Below are 20650 nucleotides of genomic sequence, written 5' to 3' on the forward strand. Positions count from 1 at the left end.
TTCTCTTCTGGGCCATGACCCAAGTGGAAGAGGGATTGGGGTCTTGTCCAACTAATGGAGAGCCTTCAGGCCGATCTAGACCCAGCAGCACCCTGCCCCTCTTTCCTGGTGGGCCAAGGGCCAGTCAAGAAGATTTTGAGGGCAAGACCAGACACACACACAGATAAGTTGTGGACAAGGTCCGTCTGCAGCAGGTAGTCGAGTTTCACCGGGTTGTGAGCAGGACACAGTGAAGTGCCCCAAGTCCTAGGCCGCCCCTCCACGCCTGTCCAGCAGGGGGCAGCGCGGCTCTGAACGTGGTGGACAAGGTTCCTCCGGGCTGGCACGCCCCGCCACGGTGCCAAATTGGTGAGGAGTTCTCGCCTGCCGAGGGCCTGGGAGCGTTCCCAGAGGAGGTGGGGACAGACAGGGCAGCGAAAGGCGAGAATGTTTTAACTCCTGCAACCCTGGCTCGCTTTCTCCACCAGCAGGCTGCAGGGACTCTCTGCCCAGTCGCCTCCGAGGCTGCAGCGCACCAAGCTCTTAAGCCCGAGAGGCCGAGCCGGGCTTGGGAAAGGCCACGGGCGCCACCGCCTGCGCGATCCCTCAGTCAGGACGCTAGATCTGGAAGAGCCCCGCCCCGGCCCAGGCCGGAGAGCCCACGGCGTCCCGGCCTCTAATTGTGGGAAAACTAGACACCCTGGGGAAGGTTCAACTTGTGGAGGGTGGAATTCAGATTTCTCTTCCTCCCAGGGCGCCCGCCCCCGCCATTCCTGACAAGGCTTTAAAATTGTAGAGAATCATCATTGTGAAGCCATGATCCCGACAGGGTACAAATCCCAACCAAAGAATTGTGCGAAGGGATCCTAAGCGAGGGAGAATGGGCTTTGGGGAGGCAGCAGAGATTGTGTATTTTCAGCCTGATTTGGGACCCAGGAGGATAAGGGACAGTACTCTCGTGAAGGCGAATTTTTCCCACCCCGAAGCAGAAGCCAGGGGGCAGGGGCGGTGGTGGTGATATTCTCTTTCCTTAGCCAGGAATTCTCTGTCTAGTGATATTCTCTTCCCTCGCTTTCCTAAGCGACCGCGGCACCGGAGATGCTGGGATTTCTCTGGGCGGGCGTGTGGCCACAGGCTCAAGTTCCTTATAAAGTCTCAGTCCTTTGGAGGTGAGGAGCAGGGGGGCTGAGACCCTGACATTGAGGCGGAGGAGAGAAGCAAGAAAACAAATTCGTGGTGGAGCAGAAGCAGACCAACAACGGGAGAAGGAGGGTTTCTCCATCCATCCTAGTCCTGTCCTATTAACAGTGAGGGTTCGGGGAATGGGACGGCCTGGAGTACAGCGGAGAAATCTGCGCCTCTCGGAGAGAAGAGCCATCTGGCTTCCAGGATTTGAGAGGGAAATTACCTATCCTGCAATGCCTGTAAAATAACCGTTTATTTAATAGTTAAAAAAAAAATCTCCAGTGATAAATGTCCGTTACCGATGGTCAGCATAAAGTGCCAATCGCAATACAACGCCCGCGGGGCTCCTGGCCGAGGGCTCCCTCGCGGGGCGGCAGCGGCGGAGCAGGGAAGCCGAGCCGGCCGCCTCTTGCCCCCAGGCCCCACGCCCCCGCCCTGCCTTCCGAGTCCCCGAGCCCTCGGCTGGCAGCGCGGCCGACTGGGAGAAGGCGCTCCTGGTCTCGCTGTCCCCGGCCCAGGCGACTGAAGCAGATACAGGGATTACACTTTTGCAGGCTCCTGGGGTGGGAAGGGGACCGGAGAAGGGGTTGGAAGCTGCCAGTGAGCAGAACTTCTTTTCCTCTCCACTCTTTTCCGCAGTCAGAGTTACAAGCTTATATGGTCAAAGGAAGAAATAATAAAGAAAACGTACAAAATAACAATAGAAAAAGTAATACTTCAGGGAGAGACGCCACTGCGGCTCTGCGCAGCTTTTGTTCTTTTTTTTTAATGCAGTTTCCCTTTCCACACGTGAGTACCGCCTTGTGGCCAAGAGTTCAGCGGCGTCCGAGGGGAGCCGCCCCAGGAGGTCGGGGTCACGGCCCGGGAGGGGCTGTGGAGTGCCGCGCGCGCCAGGGACCCAGGGGACCATATGGGGGTAGGGGACGGTCCCTAGCGCCTCTCCTGCTGTCCACCGAAGTCGCTGTCAGGTTTCTTCGGTCCCTCAGAGAAGGTCCTTCTGGAAAAAGAGTCGCCTTCAGGCCCAGAGGTCCTGGTAACCTGGAGACTCGATTTAGCATTTGATCTTGGAGGTTTTGAGCTCTTTCACCTGCGAGTGTAGCGTCTTGTGGACAGCCAGAGTCCTGGACTGGCAGAATCCTTTCCCGCACTCTTGACACTTGAAAGGCTTCTCTTTGGAGTGAATATATCTAAAGGCAGAAACAGAAAGTTAATCCTGGCAAAGTGATGCAATGTTACAAACAATTTTCCCAGATCCCCTCCCACTGCTGAGGGGCTTACCCTCATAGGAAACGGGAAATTTGGGTACCAAATGCTGGCAAAATGCTGAGTTTGTGGACAGAATGGGGAGATGGAGAGGCTTGGGCAAGTGGGATGGGCAAACAGGTCAAGCCAAGCAGGCCATCTGCCTTCTGGAGGAGGAGGGACAAGCTGAGCCTCCTCCTAAGTTCTGGTCAACCCTGCAGGTGAGTCAAGAGAGCCAGAGCAAGACAATTTGCTAAAGCTGTGCCATCCAAGAGGCTGGCTGATAACATATGTGGTCATTAAAATTACTTAAAATTCAATAAAACTATGCCTTCAGTTTCTCAAGCACAGTGGTCACACATTTCACAAACTTAATTTTCACATATCACATTTTCCTTCACCTCGGAAATTTCTCTGGGATAGCCCTAAGGATGGAGGAGGGAGCTGCGGAAATCACATTCTCTCCCAGAGGGTAAAGACACCTGACTTAGGTCTTGTTCATCCCCACATTTTCTCTGGTCACGCTCCAAAACTTATCCCTGAACTTTCTATGGTTTCCTTCTGATTTTAGGGAATTCGCAGAAGACAGAAGCTCAGGAGACTTGGAGCCAGCAGGGAGTCTCATGAATCTCATTAGAGAGAAGGAAAGTGAGACTAGGAGTAGAGAGCTTTCTCTTGGACCACCCACAGTACTGCACCTGTGATCCCGTAGGTGGTCTTGTCTCCGGAAGGCTTTGTGGCAGATGTCACAGGTGTAGGGCCTTTCATCCGTGTGCGTTCGCTCATGGATAAGTAAGTTGTAGGACTTGGTGAAGTGGCGGCCACAGAACTTGCAGACGAACTCCTTCTTGGTCTTGGAAGGCAGACGTCCCCTAGTGGGCTTCTTCTCTGGAGACAGCTTGGTCACATCCAAGAGGGCTCCCAACCCACCTGTGGGGGAGCCAGGGCCCTCCCCCCGGCCAAGCTTGGATGGATCTTCTTGCGTGGCAGCCAAGGCCAGGTTGGCAAAATCAAAGCGTGGTTTGGTCTTGAGCGCTGCACCACTGCCTCCAGCAGTGATCTCCGGCTTGGGATGGATGACATGAGGGAACCAGGGAAAGGCTGGCAGCTGGAAGCGTGCATCCACCAGGCTGGACACAGCACCAGGCACTTTAGAAAAAGAGGAGCGTGGCAAATGCATGGCCGGGTAGCCCAGCGTCCACTGGTGCAGGTGCACAGCATGCAATGCACTGAAACCATACAGGTTAGGCAGGTGGTCTGAGGGCACAGTGGGCAGGCCATTCACTGCCTGAAGAAAGGAATAATTGGTGAGCTGCAGAGATGGGTGGATGGGCACTGGTGCTGGCAAGGTTTTGCTGCCCATTGTGGTAGCTGCAGTGGGTTCTCAATCTTGATCTGCAAAGAAAGGAAGAAGAGGGGAGGAAAGGAAAAGAGAAGTTCAAGGTAAGCCACCTTCCTCCTGAATTCCAGCCCAGCCACATCCTCTCCTCTAGGGTAGGAGCTCCAGCATCCAAGACCCCACCCAGGGAGCCCACTGTCCTTATAAGTTAGATGGGAACATAAGATGCAGGGGAGCCCACTTTTCAGAACCTTTTCTGGTCTGAGGGCCCCTCTGAGGGCACAGACACACAGCTTGATAGAGAAACCAGTAGGAAACTAAATTTTATTAAAATCAGGGCCGACTGTATACAGGACACTGACAAAAGCACAAACACAGGGAAAATGGCACATAGAAACAGCCATGTGGACAGCCAGCCTGAGTTTACACAGGATTACCCTTCTCTGCAAAGATAATAGAAGTTAGGGAATACCCACATTCATATACAGATAAACACAGAAATGGACACTGACACAGATGCACGCATTCTGAAACCAAATTGACAAGAGGCAAAAGATTAACCAGAATAACCAGTGTTCTATAGCACAAGACTGGCTACAAAACACAGTCATCACACACATGTAGGATCACACTGCACCCATGAGGAGCTTCACAGACAACACACATACACAAGCATACAGTGCACACACTCCTGGCTCCTGCATGTTTAGGTCTTCCCTCTGACCTTTAATCTGGCTTCCAGAAGCCAAAGAAGCCGTGTCATCTTTCTCAAAACTCTCAGTTTTGACCCCATATTTGCTTTCCTGCTTTCCCTATTAGAGAAATCCCCATATCCTTGGGATAGCTTTTGTTTTGAGGAGGGTACTGACAACCATGATCATTGACTCACTTAGTCAAACATCTGCAGTCCCATACAATAGCGCTTCAGTGCCCTCATATCCCACAAGAGGCTATCAGAACGTTCTTGTAGTGCTGAGCCCTGGGCAGGTGGATGTGAGTATGAGCAATTAGGCCTCCATTGCTGTGGTCTATGCACCCACCAGCAAAGTCAGGGAGCTTGAGCAAGGCCAGAGGGAAGCCACACTGAAATGACCAGAGATTGGCAACTCTTGGTTTCCAGCCTTCATGGAAAAGTCTAGGCTCTGCAAAGAGGCCTTTCATTTCTACCTTTACCAGACACTACAAACTGAAGTCTACCCAGTGGGAGGAAAGGTCAGAGAAAAAGGAAACTTTAAAGTAGCTGGGAGCCTCTGGAGGCCCAAGTGCTGAACTCCTGGCTCTGAGTTTAGGGCTACTTAATAAGTCACTGTCAGTGCAGGGTTCGTGGGACTCCCTACTCCTTTGCCCAACCTCAATCCTCTGCTGCTGACTTTTTCTTTTACTGCTAATCCCTCTCCTTGGGATATGCAGGTCCCTGCTTGGCTCCCTAGATCAGATAACCCCTTCCCAGGTCTAGTGGACCCTCAGTCCAAAGCAAGGCTCAGGCCATACACCCCTGTCTTTTCACTGCATAGTTTTTCACTAACCCCCCAGCACTATCCAGGGATGTGGAGAGCCTATTCCCAGGAGGAGTGAGGACAATCTTGACCCAAAAAACTTTTTCCCTGGAAGCTGGCAGGAGAGTTGCTGGCTATGTGATGGACCCTAAGGAAAAAGGCTTTGCTTGGGGAGGTGAACAGAAACACCAGGAGCCTTCTGAGATTTGCTCGCCCACGTTAAACTAGCGATCGCCCCAAACCCAGTCTGACTGCTGCAATTAATTCAGCCTCGGAGCTAGGAGAGGTACACATCTGCGGTGCCCAGACCCTGCAGCGAGAGCTCAGGCAGTGCGGGCAGAGCCATGGCCTCCGAGCAGTCCCTACTGCTTGGAGCACAGGTCGTGCCGGGGACAAACCGAGACCATTCTGGAGCTCTGAAACAAAGCGGAGCAAAATACGAATTGGGCCAGGGAGGAAGCTGGGACCCGTTTGGATTGGGGAAAGGGGAAGAAAAGAAGACTCGCCAACATCAAAGGTGGCCGGGATCGAGGCGAGATGAGCGCTCTTTGATTTGCTGTCACCTCCTCTTCCCTCCAGGCGCTGGAAATCAGATCCTTATCTGAGGGTCCCCGGGGCCAGACTGGCGACGCGGAGGCCTCAGCTTGCACCTCTCGCCCCGTCGAAGGCCAGGCCGAGAGCGCGGCCGTGGCAATTGGAGTCTGGGCACAACGGCTGGACCTGCTGGGTGCCCGGCTGAAAGAACACACTCACACTCTCTCTATCTCTCTCTCTCTCTTTCTCTCTCCCCTGAAAGCGGAGAAGACCCAGTGGCCTTGGGCTCGGTAGGAGGCAGGGGGGCTTCAGCCATCAGGGTTCTTGGGAGCCAACCTTTCCGGGCTATCTGCCCAATCTTGTTTCTCCCTACACTACATGTATTTTCCTCAGAGGTTCAGCCAGTTTTGTTTGTTTTTTTTTTTTCTGCCGCATTCTGAGGCCAGGGTTCCCCAGGCTCCCGCCAACGATTTTGCTGGGGACGAAATTCGTTCGAAACGTGGCTCTTTACACTAGTTTCAAGAATGGGAAAGCACGATCAGGTTTCCGGCGGTCAGCTAAGGGAAAAACACAGCCTTGGACTGGCTTCTCCTGCCGGAGAAGATGAGCCAACGCCTGGCCCCTACAGCTCCTGTTTCCCTGACCCCAGGTCCCCATTGCAAACGCTTTCGATCTATCTTTAAACTCAAGAAAGGAAACTTCTCTCTAGACCAGGCACCCATTCCGTTAGAGGCTCAGGCTTTGCGACCTGAAAGACCCGAAGAAGAGTTCCAACAATTCACAGTAAAGGCAATACGCACTCGGGATCACAGGTCCTTGCCCCGCACAGGCTCTTTCGTCCCTCACGTGAGGGAACGCAAGGGAATCCCGGGTCTGCCGCCAGCCTTATGCTGGGCATTAATGAAGTGTGCAAAGTCTATTAAAGTGGTTTATTCGGGGCTAATTGAGCGTGAGCGAGTTAACTGCTTGCATTAATTAGGACGGAGCGAACTCCACGAGCGTGCGCCTGGAGGAACCCAGCAGTAACCCAAGAAAATCATCCTTGACATCAAATCCCCAACACGAGTGGTGACAGGCGTCTGGACCCCATGGAGAGGGCTGACCAACACCAGATACTTCTGTAGCATTTGTCTCAACTAACAGATCTACGGAACCCACCGACTAAGCGCCCCTTCTGCTGCACTTAAACGCTGGCTGCGTCCTCAGCGATCTTCTCCCAGATCTCAATGAGACAGCAATTGCTTCAAGGAGCCTGGGTTAGAACATCTACCTACCGGGTCGCTGCCCGTCCCCTCCAGCCCTTCTCTTCCCTAGGAGACCGTGAACTCCAGAGACTAGACTTGCACGTGGTTTCTGCTCCCAAGAGCCAAGGCTCATCCCTTAGCTTGGGTGAAATTTAACAAATTATGACAACAAAGAAGCCCTCGAAGCTAACCCGCTACTGCCCAAGCTGCTGAAAAGGGACTGGTCAGTGGTTTTCATTCTTCTTATCAGAGTCATTTCGCGAGAAAAATTAGTTCAGCAGGAAGCCCCTCTCCTCTTTTCCTCTTTCCGCTGGCTTCTACCGTCTCTCCTGAAGGCTGAGTTAGGGGAGAGTCAGGGGAGTAAGAGAATTCTTCCCTCTAATCCACAGCCCGGAGACACCGGGGCTCCACAGTGTTTCCACTACTGGGGCCTGCGGGTCTCGAACTTGTAAGCAGTGCTGACCCCTCCTCATTGTCTCCCTGCACCAGGACGCTCGGGAGTTGCCCTCCCGGCCTTGATCACACGGAGCAATCACCCTTAAAGTTCCCAAATCAGAGCGCGAGTGCGAGGTGGAGGTCGGGGACGCATCCCTGAGCTCCCAGGTCTAGTCGGCCTCATACCAGAGCGAAACTCCTCAAAAGACAAACTCGTACTAAGGCGCTACGGGGCTGAAGCATGCACCTGTCCCCGGCGCGGTGGGTTGTGGCTGTGGCCGTCCACTCACTCTCCCCCACCTTTTTTGTCAGCTAAGTAAAGGCAAGTTAGCCTGAACTAGGAGCGGGTCTCAGGAAAGTTTGCGCTCTCTGAAGGGGGACCGCACACTACCTTCCGAAGTTCGCAGGCACCTCGCCCTGATTCCGCCGAGCGCTGCTGGCTGGCGGCAGGAGCAGAGGCCCTCCCCCTCAGGCCCCCCAGGTCAGAGGCCGCGGACCCCGCGCGGGAATCCTTGAGCCAGCAGCCCCCCCAGCCATCTTGCTCTCACTTTCACAAAGATCCTGCAGCATTCCTTTGGGGACATTGAGAGACAGAAGGCACCCGCCGCGCAGTGACAAGGAAAGAACCCGGGAGTCCCGCCTGCGTTCTCCTTACTGAGCCCCGGCGCCCAGGGCTGCGGTTACCTTGCTCGGCTGCGGTCCCGGGGCTGAGCTCGTCACTGCGGCTTTCGCTGAGGGGACCCGAGAAACCAGAGGCGCTGGAGCCGACCGGCACCCCTGGAACTCTAGAATCCTGACTCCCTCCGGCCGCAGGGACTCCGGGCGCCAGACACGCGGGAGCGCTCAGCAGCCCCGGAGTCCTGCCCGCAGGGGACAGTGAGCTTGGCTCGCGACTCCCTCGCTGGGTCTGAACCTGGAGTGACTGAGAACGTGCTGGGGAGAGGCCGAGCTCCGACTCACTCATCCCTTAGCACCGAGCCGCCTACTTATTTTAATCCACCACCCTCCCTCTCCCCCACCCCTTGCTTCAGGATTCCTCCCCTCCCTCCAGTGCCTCACAACCCTGCCCTGCGCCTGCGCACTGAGAGACAAAGTTTTGCTGACCCGGGCAACCGACTTTGGCAGCTGCGTTCGTTTGGCCCTGGCCTCTCCCGACCTGCGTTCCCTCTTCTTCAGTCCCGCGCGATCTTTTCTGTGTTTTTAGGCCCACAGGGGCACTCCTGGAGCGCTAGAGGAAACAGCTTCTAGCAGCTGAGGGTGAGCTGGAATCGCGCGTTCCGCAGTCCTATTCTTGCGCTCCTAGGACACAGCCTGTTCCTCAGGAGGTGGGGGTGGTGGGCAAGAACTCTGTGCACGGGGATCCTCGCCCTATATTTTAGGCTGCAGAGCACTTTGGAGACTGGCAGAGTCGCCTCTCCTCCTAGAATCTTTTTACAAAGTCAGTGGACCCTGAGTGTGGAGCAGCTCCTTAGCCATCCAAGCGTGTTCAGGGCCAGACTGACCACCCGGGCAGCGCTGGCTGGTTGCTGCTGGGGGTCTGGGAGAAACAAGTGAGCTACAACATCAGAATGCTATGGCTGACCCCAGATCCTGGGTTCTGGAGTTCAGTAGAAAAATCAGATGGTTAAGAGAAGGAGGTTGAGACAGTGACTTTCCTGGTACCCAGAAATCTCTGGCATTTCACCTCGACATGTCACAGCTCTGTTGTCACATACTCGTTTTAGGATGGATAAGAGTTTAGAGAGTGGCACAGGAATGCCAGGCAAGCTGCAAAGCTGTAGCTCCAGGGACTCTGAGTCAAAGAGCTGGTTCTGGTGGAGTTTGGAATCTCAAAGGAGTCAGGGTTCTTGCCGTGAAAAATTCTGTCTTCCTGGCCTAGGCCTTGCTAATGGTTCCAGTGCCCTTTTGACTGCTGTCTCCCAGAGCTGACCTCTAGCTGACCTCAGTCCAATGTCTCCCTGCTATCTCTGTGGAACTCTTGGCCCTCCTCGTTGCTGAGTTGGGAATAAGATTCCAGGGTTTGAGTGGGTCCAGATTCCCACCACTCCATTACGTGCTTTGCCTCAGAGTGATCCCCTCACACATTTTGACTGGATTCTGGCCTCCCTGGACTTAGTGGGTCTGCAACATATTGGTACTATGTTTCTCCAAAGGAACATCTACTGAATTTTGTGGGGAGAGGAAAGAGGATTGTGATCCCTGACATAAGGGGATGGTCATGAAGACCCCCCTTTCTCAAAGGCCTAGTTGGAAAAGACTCCTCTCATATCCCCAGGCCACTAGAACAGAACTTGGCCTCCTGTTCACACCTGGATAACTTTGGCTTGTGCAGGGAGGAGAAAAAAGGGCGGGGGGGGAGGGGGCACAATCTTTGCCCAAGGGACTATAGACACCCAGTGCCATGGGTTAGTACAGGAACAAGAGACATAACTTTGCCTATGCACCTGGAACCTTAGCAGCTGCCAGTATTAGGTGGCATACTGGCCAGAGTGAGGCTCCTTGGAACAGAAGAGAACTGTGATCACACCCTTCCTAGAGATTCCAGGGCCATGATTTCCAAGAGCAGAATAAGGCCGGGAAGATCTTAAAGAAAGGAACATGCAACCAGTTATTTAATGCCCCTTTTGCCAGGTTATCTGGAAAATTGATCTTTATTCAAGTCAAATCCTAGAGCTATGGATATGGGGCAAGGTAGGGAAGCAAATTTGGCACTGGTCTTTTATGGCCCAGGGGCCTGGGCTTTGCCTCCCAGAGAAGTCCATGGCCATTGCTGCCTGATGCTAGTGAGCAAGGCAGGACAGGGCAAGGCAAGGGCATACCTGGGCCCTGGCGGTGATCTATCTCTACAAGGGATAGCCTGTCTCAGGCGCCTGACTTCTGAGATGGGTTTTCTAGGTAGCAGACAGTGTATAACCACCACAAGCCAGGAAAATGAAATTCAAGATTTGCTAGGAGCTGAAAAGTCCTCCATCCCACTCTGACCTTGCAAAAGGGATGATCCCCCAAACCTTGGCCTAGATATCCACTGGAGATTACTAGTCTGGTTTGCTTCTGAGCAGGTTGGCAGAAAGAAGCCCAGTAAGCTAAGGGCTCCTCTGTAGCTTTGTGCAAGTGGGTATGTACCTTAAAAGAAATTGATCAGACTAAGCAGGGCCCAGGTCTCTGCTCCAGGATTGTGGCTTAGATGAATTGAGAAGGGCAGGACCCAGGACACCTAGAGCCAATGAAGGCACATTTTAGCAGAGTCAGTATTATTTAGGACTCATGAGGAGGAAATGCCTTTGGAATATGGTGATTGCCCTCCATGGCCAGGACCCAAAAGTACTGCCCTGCCTGCCTTGGAGCCCAGTGAAAGTGACAAAACTCCTGTCTGGACTCACAATCTCATTCTGGGAGTCCATTGCTCTCTGCCACGGTGGCTGCACCTCTGCTGTCTTTAAACCTGCCAGGTTCCAGCTGTCAACCAGACCCAGAGCAAACTCCGAACTCCTCAGCAGAGGCTCTTTCTCTGGCTTTGGCCAAATGTCTGCACCATGGAAACATGCAGGGAGCAGAGCGGTCCCAGACTTGCCTAGGACCCAGAAGCTTTGGGAAAGTGTCCCTATTCGAGGTCCAGTCGAATGACCCTCTATGCCCAGCCAGTCTGGTGGGATTTCATAGGGGAGAGATCCCAGGATCAGCCATGTCTCTGGGCTATTGTCAATACTGAGCCACGTCCCACAGTCAGCCCTCACTGCCACATTTTCTTTTTTGCATGCCTGGGGTGGTGATTGCCTGTCCTCTTCTCCCTACCGCAACCATAGACCCTCTCCCAATTCCTGCTCCATGGAAAAGAAAGCGACCCAGTCTGTCTTCGAAGTAGAAATTGAGCAGCTTCCAGAAAATTAACTAGAACGTGGCCTATATTGCTTTGGGTTGTTTTGGATTAAAAAAAAACAAACCTACCTCTTTGCACTCCCCCTGCAGACAAAAATGACCTCATTCTTTTAAATAGAATTTACTTAACACTTGTGAGTTTTTACTTCCAACAAAACTACTTCCTGCAACTAGTTTGGAAACAATTGGGGGGGGTCTGCTCATTAAAATCCCCTCTCTTTACACATGTATAGAACTTTCAAATAACCCGGAGATTTAGGTGTCCCTCTGTATTCATTTAGATGATGGATTGTAATGGCTCAATAGTTCCTCTGGAACCATTACGGTCAATCAGGTCAAAATCCAGCTTGGGGGGAACGTTTTTAGGCACGGGAGGGAGGGAGGTAACAGGACCTCCACACACATTTGTTCGGATAACACCTCTGATAATGTAGAAGCAATCCAGGGTCCTTGGGAGAATGGATGCCAGGTGAACCCCAATAGCCGGTGCTTGTTGTTGTGACTGGACAGACAAATTACAGTATCAAAACTGAAAGGGAAAGTGAACTGTTTTCAAGAGGTTCCCGGTTCCTAAGTTCTTTATGAGCACGTAAGTATCTTGTAACTACTTGTCTCCTTAATAAATCAAATACACACATGCGTGTATCTACCTTAGGTTTAAAAGAAGACTATGAATGAAGTGAAGAACGAATATGAGCCCTGAATTGCGTGCACTCTAGACATACTACCATCGGTAAAACGAAATGCTGATAATCTCCGATGTTGTGAGGATCAAATGTAAAATGTGTGAAAAGAGCGTGGCGAGGTTTTACTTTCTATACAAATCTGAGTCTGCAGATTATTTTTGAAACATACTAGATCACTGTCGTAAGGTTACTGAATTATTTATTCCTTTATCTAAGGTGGAAATAAGTGTATTAGAAACGACGCAGTGTCCAGTGAACTGAGGATGTTGAAGAAAAGTTGGTTGCGCGGCATTGGGAACAGTTACGGCGAAACTCTGCAGATAGAACCACCTACCGCGCCCGCGGCGCTGCGTCCGGGACAGGCTGCCCCGGCGGCGGTCGGCGCGGGAGGAAGGAGCGTTCGCCGTAATTAAACATTTCCAGACACCGGAGGGTTATTATCTGCAGAGCGATTTCCGGAGAGGGACCCGGAGCAGGGCTGGCTGCGAGGTTTCCGCGGGAGCTTCCCGGGCGCAATCCTAAAGAAAACGTGCCCCCTGCTGGTGAGCAAGCGGCATCTCCCCGTGCCCTTTCCTGGAAAAGTCGCGATTCCGGTGATCCTTACTTCGTTTTACCTAAAAGTGTTTTTTCTCCTTTCCATTTTCTTTTCTGGGTTAGGAAATTTGCCTTTGCTGGTTTTAAACTACGCACAGGCTTGCCCTTGCGAAGAGCAAACGGAGGAGAAGTCCCCTGGGTTTCCCAGCCCCACGCCGTTGCTCTCAGATTTGTGAGCGTCTCGTTGCTGCTGTTTTTATTAAATAATCCGGAATCCTGAGCAACTCTCTGCCGCCTTTCTCCTCTTGTCCTGGAGACAGTGGTGAGCAGAGATCTCCCGGGAAACCTTTCCTGCGTGTTCCCAGCTGGGTCGGGGCGGAGGGCTCTCCCGCCATCCCCTTCCCCAGCTCCCTCGCGGGTCCGCGCCCCCTCCCGCCGCGGCGGATTCCCATTCCCGGCTTTCGGAGGAAGTGTAGGAATGGAGAGGGGCAGTCTGCTCCTGTGAACCAGCTGAAACGCGTGAGGTTTCCCGTCCCCTCTCTCCTCCCTGGCCATTAGATTTCGGGTTATTTGCTGCTGCTTTTTCAAGTTTCCTCACGGAATAGTTTAGCAGGACCCTCTTTTCCTTGTCATCATAGCTTCAGCTCTCCCGATAGAGACCAGAAGGGAGAAACCCTACGAATATACCTGTTAACAAGCTTTGTGATCAGTCTTCTGTCTACTAGACAAAAATGGGGTCTCAGTGCTCCTGGGGCTTCCGTATGCTGCTCAGCCTGCCTGCCTCCCGCTTCTGCCCTCCTAAGCACCCCATCCTGGGAAGCCAGCGAACATCGCACTGTCTAATAAGGAAGAAAACAGAGGCTGACACTCCTTCAAGCCACACTGCTGAAGCCCACTCCCTAGATGAAGTGGCATTTGTTATGCCTGACTACTGGGAACCAAGACTGGAGAGCACACCCAGAGGAAACACGCCGCCCGGTGAGAGGAAGGCTGTGCCCTCCCCTCCGTGCTCCACTCAGAGGTAGGGTCTTCTACTCAGCTTGTACTGAGGGGTGGAAAGAGAGTGGACCCAATCTAGACGTTCAAAAGAACCATCACATCCACTAACCTGCCCTAAGTGATGCAAACCCACCCCCATGCTGTGTTTCACCTTGATGCTTATGTAACATTGCCCCTGAGAGAAAGGGGACTGGGTGCTTCTGCCTCTTTAGCGCTCATGCCAGGGAGCCTTCTAAATTCACACTGTCACCTTGAAGATGTGCTGGGTCCCTCAAGTGGCAGCCCAAATAATTGCCCCTGGCAACTTGAACTACATCTGTCTGGGTGGTACTCCTCCACCAAGTGCAACTTAAACCCAGGCATCATCTTTGAGGAGACGGGAAGGGTGAAGTAGGTAAGTGATTGAAATTGGAAATTTTCCATGAAGAGAGCAAACCCAGAGTGACCAGCAAGCTGGGAAGGGATCACCCCTCTTCTAGAAGAACCCTCACTTCTCTGATTCCTACGAAGTAAAACTGAGGAGGAAGGAGACCTAATTGTGGATCTGAGTCACATCAAATTGTAGTAGGTTATCTGCACAAAACAGGAAACCACAATCCCTACTTTTAGTCACTCACAGGGGAAGCCCCCTTCCTTCATAATCTAAGCTGTAAGTGGATTGGGACTCCTATGAAAGAAGCCTTCCATTGAAGGGAAAAGATGAAAAACTTTGGGCTAATACAATCTGCAAGAAAGTAAAATATATTAGCATATGACTTTCTACACCATGATGACTAATGGTTAGGTACTTTCAGTATATTGAAGTATTAGTGTGCATCTCACATGTCAAGAAGATTGAAATGGGAAGAAAAATTAACACCAAAATATTATTGTTTATCTATTCCAGACAAAGAGTTCCTGGGATAATCATTTGGTTTACCAAAATTCAGTCCATAACAAACATTTCAGGAGATGTATCTAAAGATGTATAATCCATGTATTGTACTGGGGATTGTTCATTCTTAATTTTCTAACATAGACGGGGGAGCCACAACAGGCCACCAGAGCCCTATGGATGGAAAGAGAGCTTGGTTCTCAGTGCCCAGGGTCCTGCACAGGTAGCAAAATGAGTGGGAGTTGGAGTGTCCCTGTAGTATGCCTGACACAGGGCACTTCAAGATACTAGATTCCCCACCAAGGCAAAAGGAGGGCTGGATAAGCACTTCCAACTTAGTTTAAGAGGAGGTCAATCATTAAGTACTTTTTGGGTGATAGCTGATAGTTAAGATGTTAATGGTTAAAGTCCTGTGCCACAAAATCACTCAGAGAGTTGGTCAATATGCAAATTTCCAGGCCCCACACTCAGTGCTTCAGATTTAGGTGGCCCACATTGGGCCTTGGGAGTCAGCATTTCTTAAAAGATCCACTGACAAGTGTATCACCAGTAGTCTTTAGCGCACACTCAGACTGAGAAACATTGGTAAGGAATGTGTGTGTCCAGTAGTGTCTGGGTTTTTCTAAGGGGAATCCTGAAGATTCAGACGTTATCCAGATTTAAAGAAATGGCTTTACATGAAAGCATTATATACACTTCAGTAGGTGTTTCTTCTTGTAAACTCCCTTTTTTTATCTGTAAGAAACGGCAACTGGACTTGATATTCCACAAAAGCAGGCTCAGCTTCTAAGCTTCAAAACTGTACTGCTTGCTAGGGGGATAAGGAGTGATGTGGGAGCAGGGTGCTTGGGTTTGCTCTCACTCACATCATGTATGAGGCTCCTTGCTGCCAATGTATAAGATGTATCCCTATTGAGTGAACCATCCTAGATCTTGGAAAAATGCCCATGTTGGTCTGAAGAGAAAAAGTCATTTTAGCAGAAGCGCTCCCTTGAAAATACCAAGAACCAGGAGAGAACCAAATAGCAAGGCAGCTGTCCAAGGCTGGGTCTAACAGAGGCAAAGGGGATGTCTAATTCTAGGCCAGCAGATGTTAACTTTGGTGCTAGAGGGATGATCACATTGTGGTAAGTGAAGGGAAAAAGAGGTAACTAAGGTCACCTAGTGGGCAGGTGGACTCCTTTTTTTTAACCCATGCTTTGTTCCAGAATTGTTTCAGAAGCTGCAAGGAGGTGGATGGTGCCACGGGCTAAATGAAAAGTCCACGCTTTGCCCATACCCTCTACACATCCCAGATTTTGTTATAGGATTGACGATTATTCTCCACACAGAAGCAGCCTAGACAGTGAATGAACACACCAGGAGAGCTGATTGTTCCTGTGTTACTGGGGTCAGGACTTTAGACGCCAGGCAGTAGGATTTTTAAAAACTGCTTTTCTCTTATTTTGACAGTACGTTTCAATTTTTCTTTTTTTTTTGTTTTTTTTGGTGAAAACTCACATTCCATGTCTACTAATTTTAATATAAGTATATAAAATATTCCATACAAGTTCTATCCATTTTAGTCACTTATCTTATGTATCCATGAGACCTTATTCATATCTCTTAAAATGTTCATGAAGAGTTCCTTAAATGAAGGGTATACTGGCCTCCGGTTTAACAAGTCCCGTGACTTTAGTCATAGCCCTGTCTCAGTCACTTTAGTCAGGAAGGAGCTAGGTTGTTTGGACAAACATGACTCTGGTGTGCTGTGCTGTTCCTCCACCTCCAGCAGAAAGCATCCTTCTGTTACCCCAGTTTTATTAGCAAAGCAGTGAGGTCCAGGGGTCTTTCTGTGGCCAGGCCACAGCTCACAGGTGTGGTCCTGGAGGTGGAAAGGAGTCCCCAAGGTTAGGAGCTGGACACAGTGCTTCCTTGGCTCCCCTCCTCTTGTGGACCCACACCAGCCCTGTGAATTCTATCAGGAAATTGGAGATCTTAGTGTGATGATTATTCTCACTTTATGTCTGAGGAGAGTGTGGCTTAGAATTGTTACATAACTTGTTCCAAAGCCACATAGCTGGGGAAGTCTGGAGCTGGGACTGAAACCCAGGTGTGTTTGATCTAAAGCCCAAATTCATAATGGCAGCACCCTGGCTACTTAGTGTGGTCTCCTGGTTACATCAGCATCCCCTGGGAACTTGCTGGAGCCACAGAAGCAAAAGCCTTGTCCCAGATCTGCTGACTTGGAATCTGAGTTTTAACAAGACTCCTGCCTCCTCAGGTAGGCACACGGATGTTTGCAACACACACCATTCTGATCCCCAGGCCCAGGCACTAGCTCTGCTCAGTGTCTTTACTTTAATCTCAGCTTCTAGAACAGAGATAAAGGTATAAAATCAAACCCAAGGCCTGAAACTAAAGCTTAGAAAAACTTCAACACCGAACCACAGATGTCTTCTGAGTTTCCAAGCCTTAAGGCAGTCACTTCTGCTTTGGGCTGACACTAAACAGTTGGCTGTCCAGCAACCTGGCTCTGGCCCTTCCACGTGGTCGCACCCTCTCATAACACCAGAGGTTAAAGCGCATGAGCAAAGAGTCCACCCAGAAAGGTGAGAAGCTTCTCTGTAAGAAAGAGCATGCTTCAGAGCGGTGGGGGGGTGAGGGACGTAGCTGAGCAATCTGAAGAGTAGTGACCTGCCTCTACCTCCCACCTCCAGAAAATGAGAGCGGGCTCATACTACGTTCTTTGGTGTGGCATGCACTTACGCAGTAACATACTTATTATTGGTGATATGTGCACCCTAAAAATGCATTGTTCAGGTATAATTTTGGCATAGGTAACATTTTTAAATTCAAAAGGCATTGGATTATGCAAATGGTTAAACCCTTACAAATTGCAAAGTTCATAACTTGGCATTCATTTGATTATCTACATCTATCTGAACCTCAGTGTGGTTACTGTAATATCATTGCCAGCTGACACTCCACCAACAAAAAGGAAGATAGCTGCAGCAAGTGGGCTTCATCTTCCCTTTGACTTTCCTCTCTCAAATCAAATGCAGAAATGCCTAGATTGAGGCAAAGTGGTGATGGCCCAACTACAGAGACAGCATGGCAGGCAGCACAGGATCAGTGCAGGGTCCTGGTGGCACCATGTCCCTTCTCAGTGCTGCCTTCCTCTCCAGGAGCCCAGCGCTTCCAGGATGGCCTCTCTGACCTCTCCCTCACTGTGAAGTTGGAGGGGTGGCAAGTATTCTTACCACATCAAGGGCTGTATGGGCTTTAAGCGCAAGGTCTGGAAAGAATCACTTTCAACTGATGGGCTTGGCATAGAAATGTTAGAATTGCCTTTGTTTTTAAAAGGAGAGCATAAAATGTTGGAGGAGCCTTACACATATCATCTTTGACACTCCCATTTTGCAGATGAGAAATCTGACCCTGAAAATATGACTTATTCAGGAACCCTACTGATACTCGGGGCTGGTTCTCTTGACATCTGGAAGGTTCTCTTCATATTTTGCTCCCTGCTCCCCAATTTGGAGAGTTAGATCTTGGAAGGGAGGGGTATTACTGAGGGGCTCCCTTTGTTCTACATCTTAGAACAAAGCCTGTGCTAGGCACTGATGTTCTGGGTCCCAGGCCTTCCCCAACTTGCAGGCAAGCTGCAATCAGCAGATGCACCCAAGCCTGGGCCCAGGATTTGAATGATTGCTGCTCAGTGTAGCAGCCTTATGAAAACATTAAATGTCATTACTTATTTCTTCATGTCCAAAATGTATACTTCAACATTTTTTCTCTGTAGACAAGTGTCACTTTTACTGCAATCTTCAGGCCAGATGTTCCTGGTATAAGTGGTAACAGCTGCCATGCTGGCAGGAGTGTGGTTCCAGCCAAGTCACTTTCCAAAAGGGCCCAAAAGCCCTCTCTGCAAGATCACTGACACGACAGAAGAAACCCATACCTGGCCCTCCAAGCTGCTCAGGAAACCACTGTGAAGGCTGAAATAGGGGCATAGGGGAGGGCGGGTTGCCAGACTGCGGGCTTCATTTCCCTCTCCTCCGTGATGAGCTGGGGCCTGGGTAGGGAGCACCGACTCTGCCCCCTTCCCTTCAAACTTCTTTCAAAGCAGTGTTTGTAGTGCCAGCATCCATTATACACATCCTCATTTGTCTGGGGACCAACTCGTTACCCTTGCTTTCTGTCACACTCACCACAGCCTTCTGTGATCTCGTGTTGACATTCTATTGTTTTTGAATTTTGCTCAAGTTGCAGCCGCCTGGTAGCATTTATCTTCTCAGTTCCCTTGGGCCTTGGTGAATTCTTCCATAAGGTCCCATCTCAGTGTCAGCATTTACAGAAAATACAAGCACAATTTGCTTCCATCTTCAGCTAAGGCTGGAGACTTGATTCAGCCAAATAATAACTCTTGCCATTGCAATTTTTGGCTCTTGGCCTGAATGGCCTATTATCCAAAAATGTCATCCTGTTGAGTAAGGTTGAATTTCTAAGACACATGCATGCATGGACAGACACAAAGATACAAACGTTCTCCCCAAGTAACTCAACTAACATTATCTGTGGGTGGCTGCAGCGCGTTGCTTCCTCCAAGAGGTGGCGAGCTCATTCAAACAAAGTCCCTGGCTCCTTCTCATGGAAGTGAGGCCAGCATTTGGCTGGAGTAAATCACTTTAGATGTTGAGTCTAGCTAGATGTGAGCTCAAAGAATGGAAGACCTACTGGGCTTGGACATTCAAGAGGCCAGTGGTCGGCAGAAGTGATTTGGCCCAGGGCCTTCAGGAGTGGTCCAGTCACTGTCCTTCCATTCAGAATCATGGGCCTCAGCCCTATGTAGAAGCAGCTTCCTCTCTAGAAAGACCTAGAGATAGTAGAAAGAGCTGGACTTTGGGATCACATGGAACTGGCTTCTAGTTCTGATCTTGCCTCTTCCTAGGAACTTGGTCTTGGGCAAGCAGATTAACCCCTTGAAATTTCAGTTTCCTTCCCTGTAAAATGCGATTAACACTAGCTCTATGGGATTATTGTGGTCAATGAAGCAGTACTTGTAAAGCTCTTGGCACACAGGAAGTAAGTGACAAATCCTATTTCCTTCTTCAACAGGGACCAGACTGTGGTTTTATCATCTCCTGAGCCAAGAGTTTTTTTTGGCGAATTCTCTCCTCAAAATCAGGGCCATTTTCCTGGCCTGATCCTGTAAGTTTGATCAGAGTGACAATGCCAGTTACTAAAACAGTGTCACCTAGTTCCAAATCCACCTTGCTCTGCTCTGCTCTGTGACATTGGGACTGGGACCAGCATGCTACATTTTTCCTGTGTCTGCTGTATTTCTGTCAGACTTTGTGAATAGGGGCATCAGGGTAGACTGGGAGACAGTTTGCACCTGTCTCTGCCAGTGTTGCCCTTCATTCAGCATCAACAGCTGGTTCAAGGCTACAACTTCTTGCAATGCTCCCAGAATCAGTCTCCTCATGCCTTAGGCAGGTGCCCTCCCCAGATTGGCAATATCCTGTCTTCAAAGAGCTGAGCCTTTCTGCCAAGACTCCTATTTGGAGCTCCTGAGCTTCCCGGAACTAGCACACAAGTGCTCCTTCTGTCTAGGTTCTCATCACTCTGACCTTTGTCTTTGTTTTCCCATCCGTACTCTCATACTTAGTTGGCTTTCTTAGGCCCATTTCCCATACTCATTCTCTGTGTTGAAATGCCTTGTATGGTTCCTGTATATGGACAAGACTCTCACTAACACAGGCACCTCATATCCCATGTGCCTAGATGATCCTTATTCACACTTGTCTTCCTGGCATCTTGTCTTGTTTAGTATTTGTCACAGGCAAAATTGTCCTGCATTTCATAACAAATTATAAGGTCACTTTAGGCTTAGCAGACCCCCTTAATAGGCTGTGGGAGAAGGACTTTAAGCACCTGATATGTTAGGCTTCTGGCTACAGATTTCTATAATTTCTCTTTGATCCATAGCTATACTTTTTTCCTGTATCTAGGAATAGGATGTTCCCACTGATAGTTTAAAAAATGGAAACTTCTGGAATAGGAACACACCTTAATATTGGAGCTACCAAAACATTGCTCATCCTATCTTTCTTATAAGTCTACAAATTAGCCAATAAGGGACTGGCTGTCTTCATGTTCCCTTCCCAATATGACCTTCTAGGAAAGAAATTTCTGCCACTTAGAATGTTCGATATGTAAAGTTTTCATTTGAAATTTTTTCA

The 20650-nt window shown here is 50.2% G+C and overlaps 1 protein-coding gene across 1 annotated transcript; it reads right to left on the bottom strand.

Annotated features, from left to right (window-relative positions):
- Positions 1-1359: 1359 nt before the first annotated feature.
- On the bottom strand, positions 1360-8422 carry OSR1 (odd-skipped related transcription factor 1). The gene is made up of 3 exons (XM_053589889.1): positions 8139-8422; positions 3105-3801; positions 1360-2351 (listed from the first exon to the last, which is right to left on the bottom strand). Exons 2-3 carry the CDS (start codon positions 3767-3769, stop codon positions 2216-2218), a joined length of 801 nt encoding a protein of 266 aa, XP_053445864.1. The 5' UTR covers positions 3770-3801; positions 8139-8422; the 3' UTR covers positions 1360-2215.
- Positions 8423-20650: the final 12228 nt, after the last annotated feature.

The sequence above is a fragment of the Nycticebus coucang genome, chromosome 4 (genome assembly GCF_027406575.1).
Source record: "Nycticebus coucang isolate mNycCou1 chromosome 4, mNycCou1.pri, whole genome shotgun sequence".
Classification (NCBI taxonomy): Eukaryota; Metazoa; Chordata; class Mammalia; order Primates; family Lorisidae; genus Nycticebus; species Nycticebus coucang.

What these genes read in the sequence shown, in the direction of transcription:
- OSR1 (XM_053589889.1), bottom strand. Translation starts at nt 3,769, where the DNA reads ATGGGCAGCAAAACCTTGCCAGCACCAGTGCCCATCCACCCATCTCTG. An exon ending in GACCACCTACGGGATCACAG is followed by an intron (nt 2,352 to 3,104) that starts GTGCAGTACTGT and finishes TTCTGCCTTTAG; the next exon opens with ATATATTCACTCCAAAGAGA.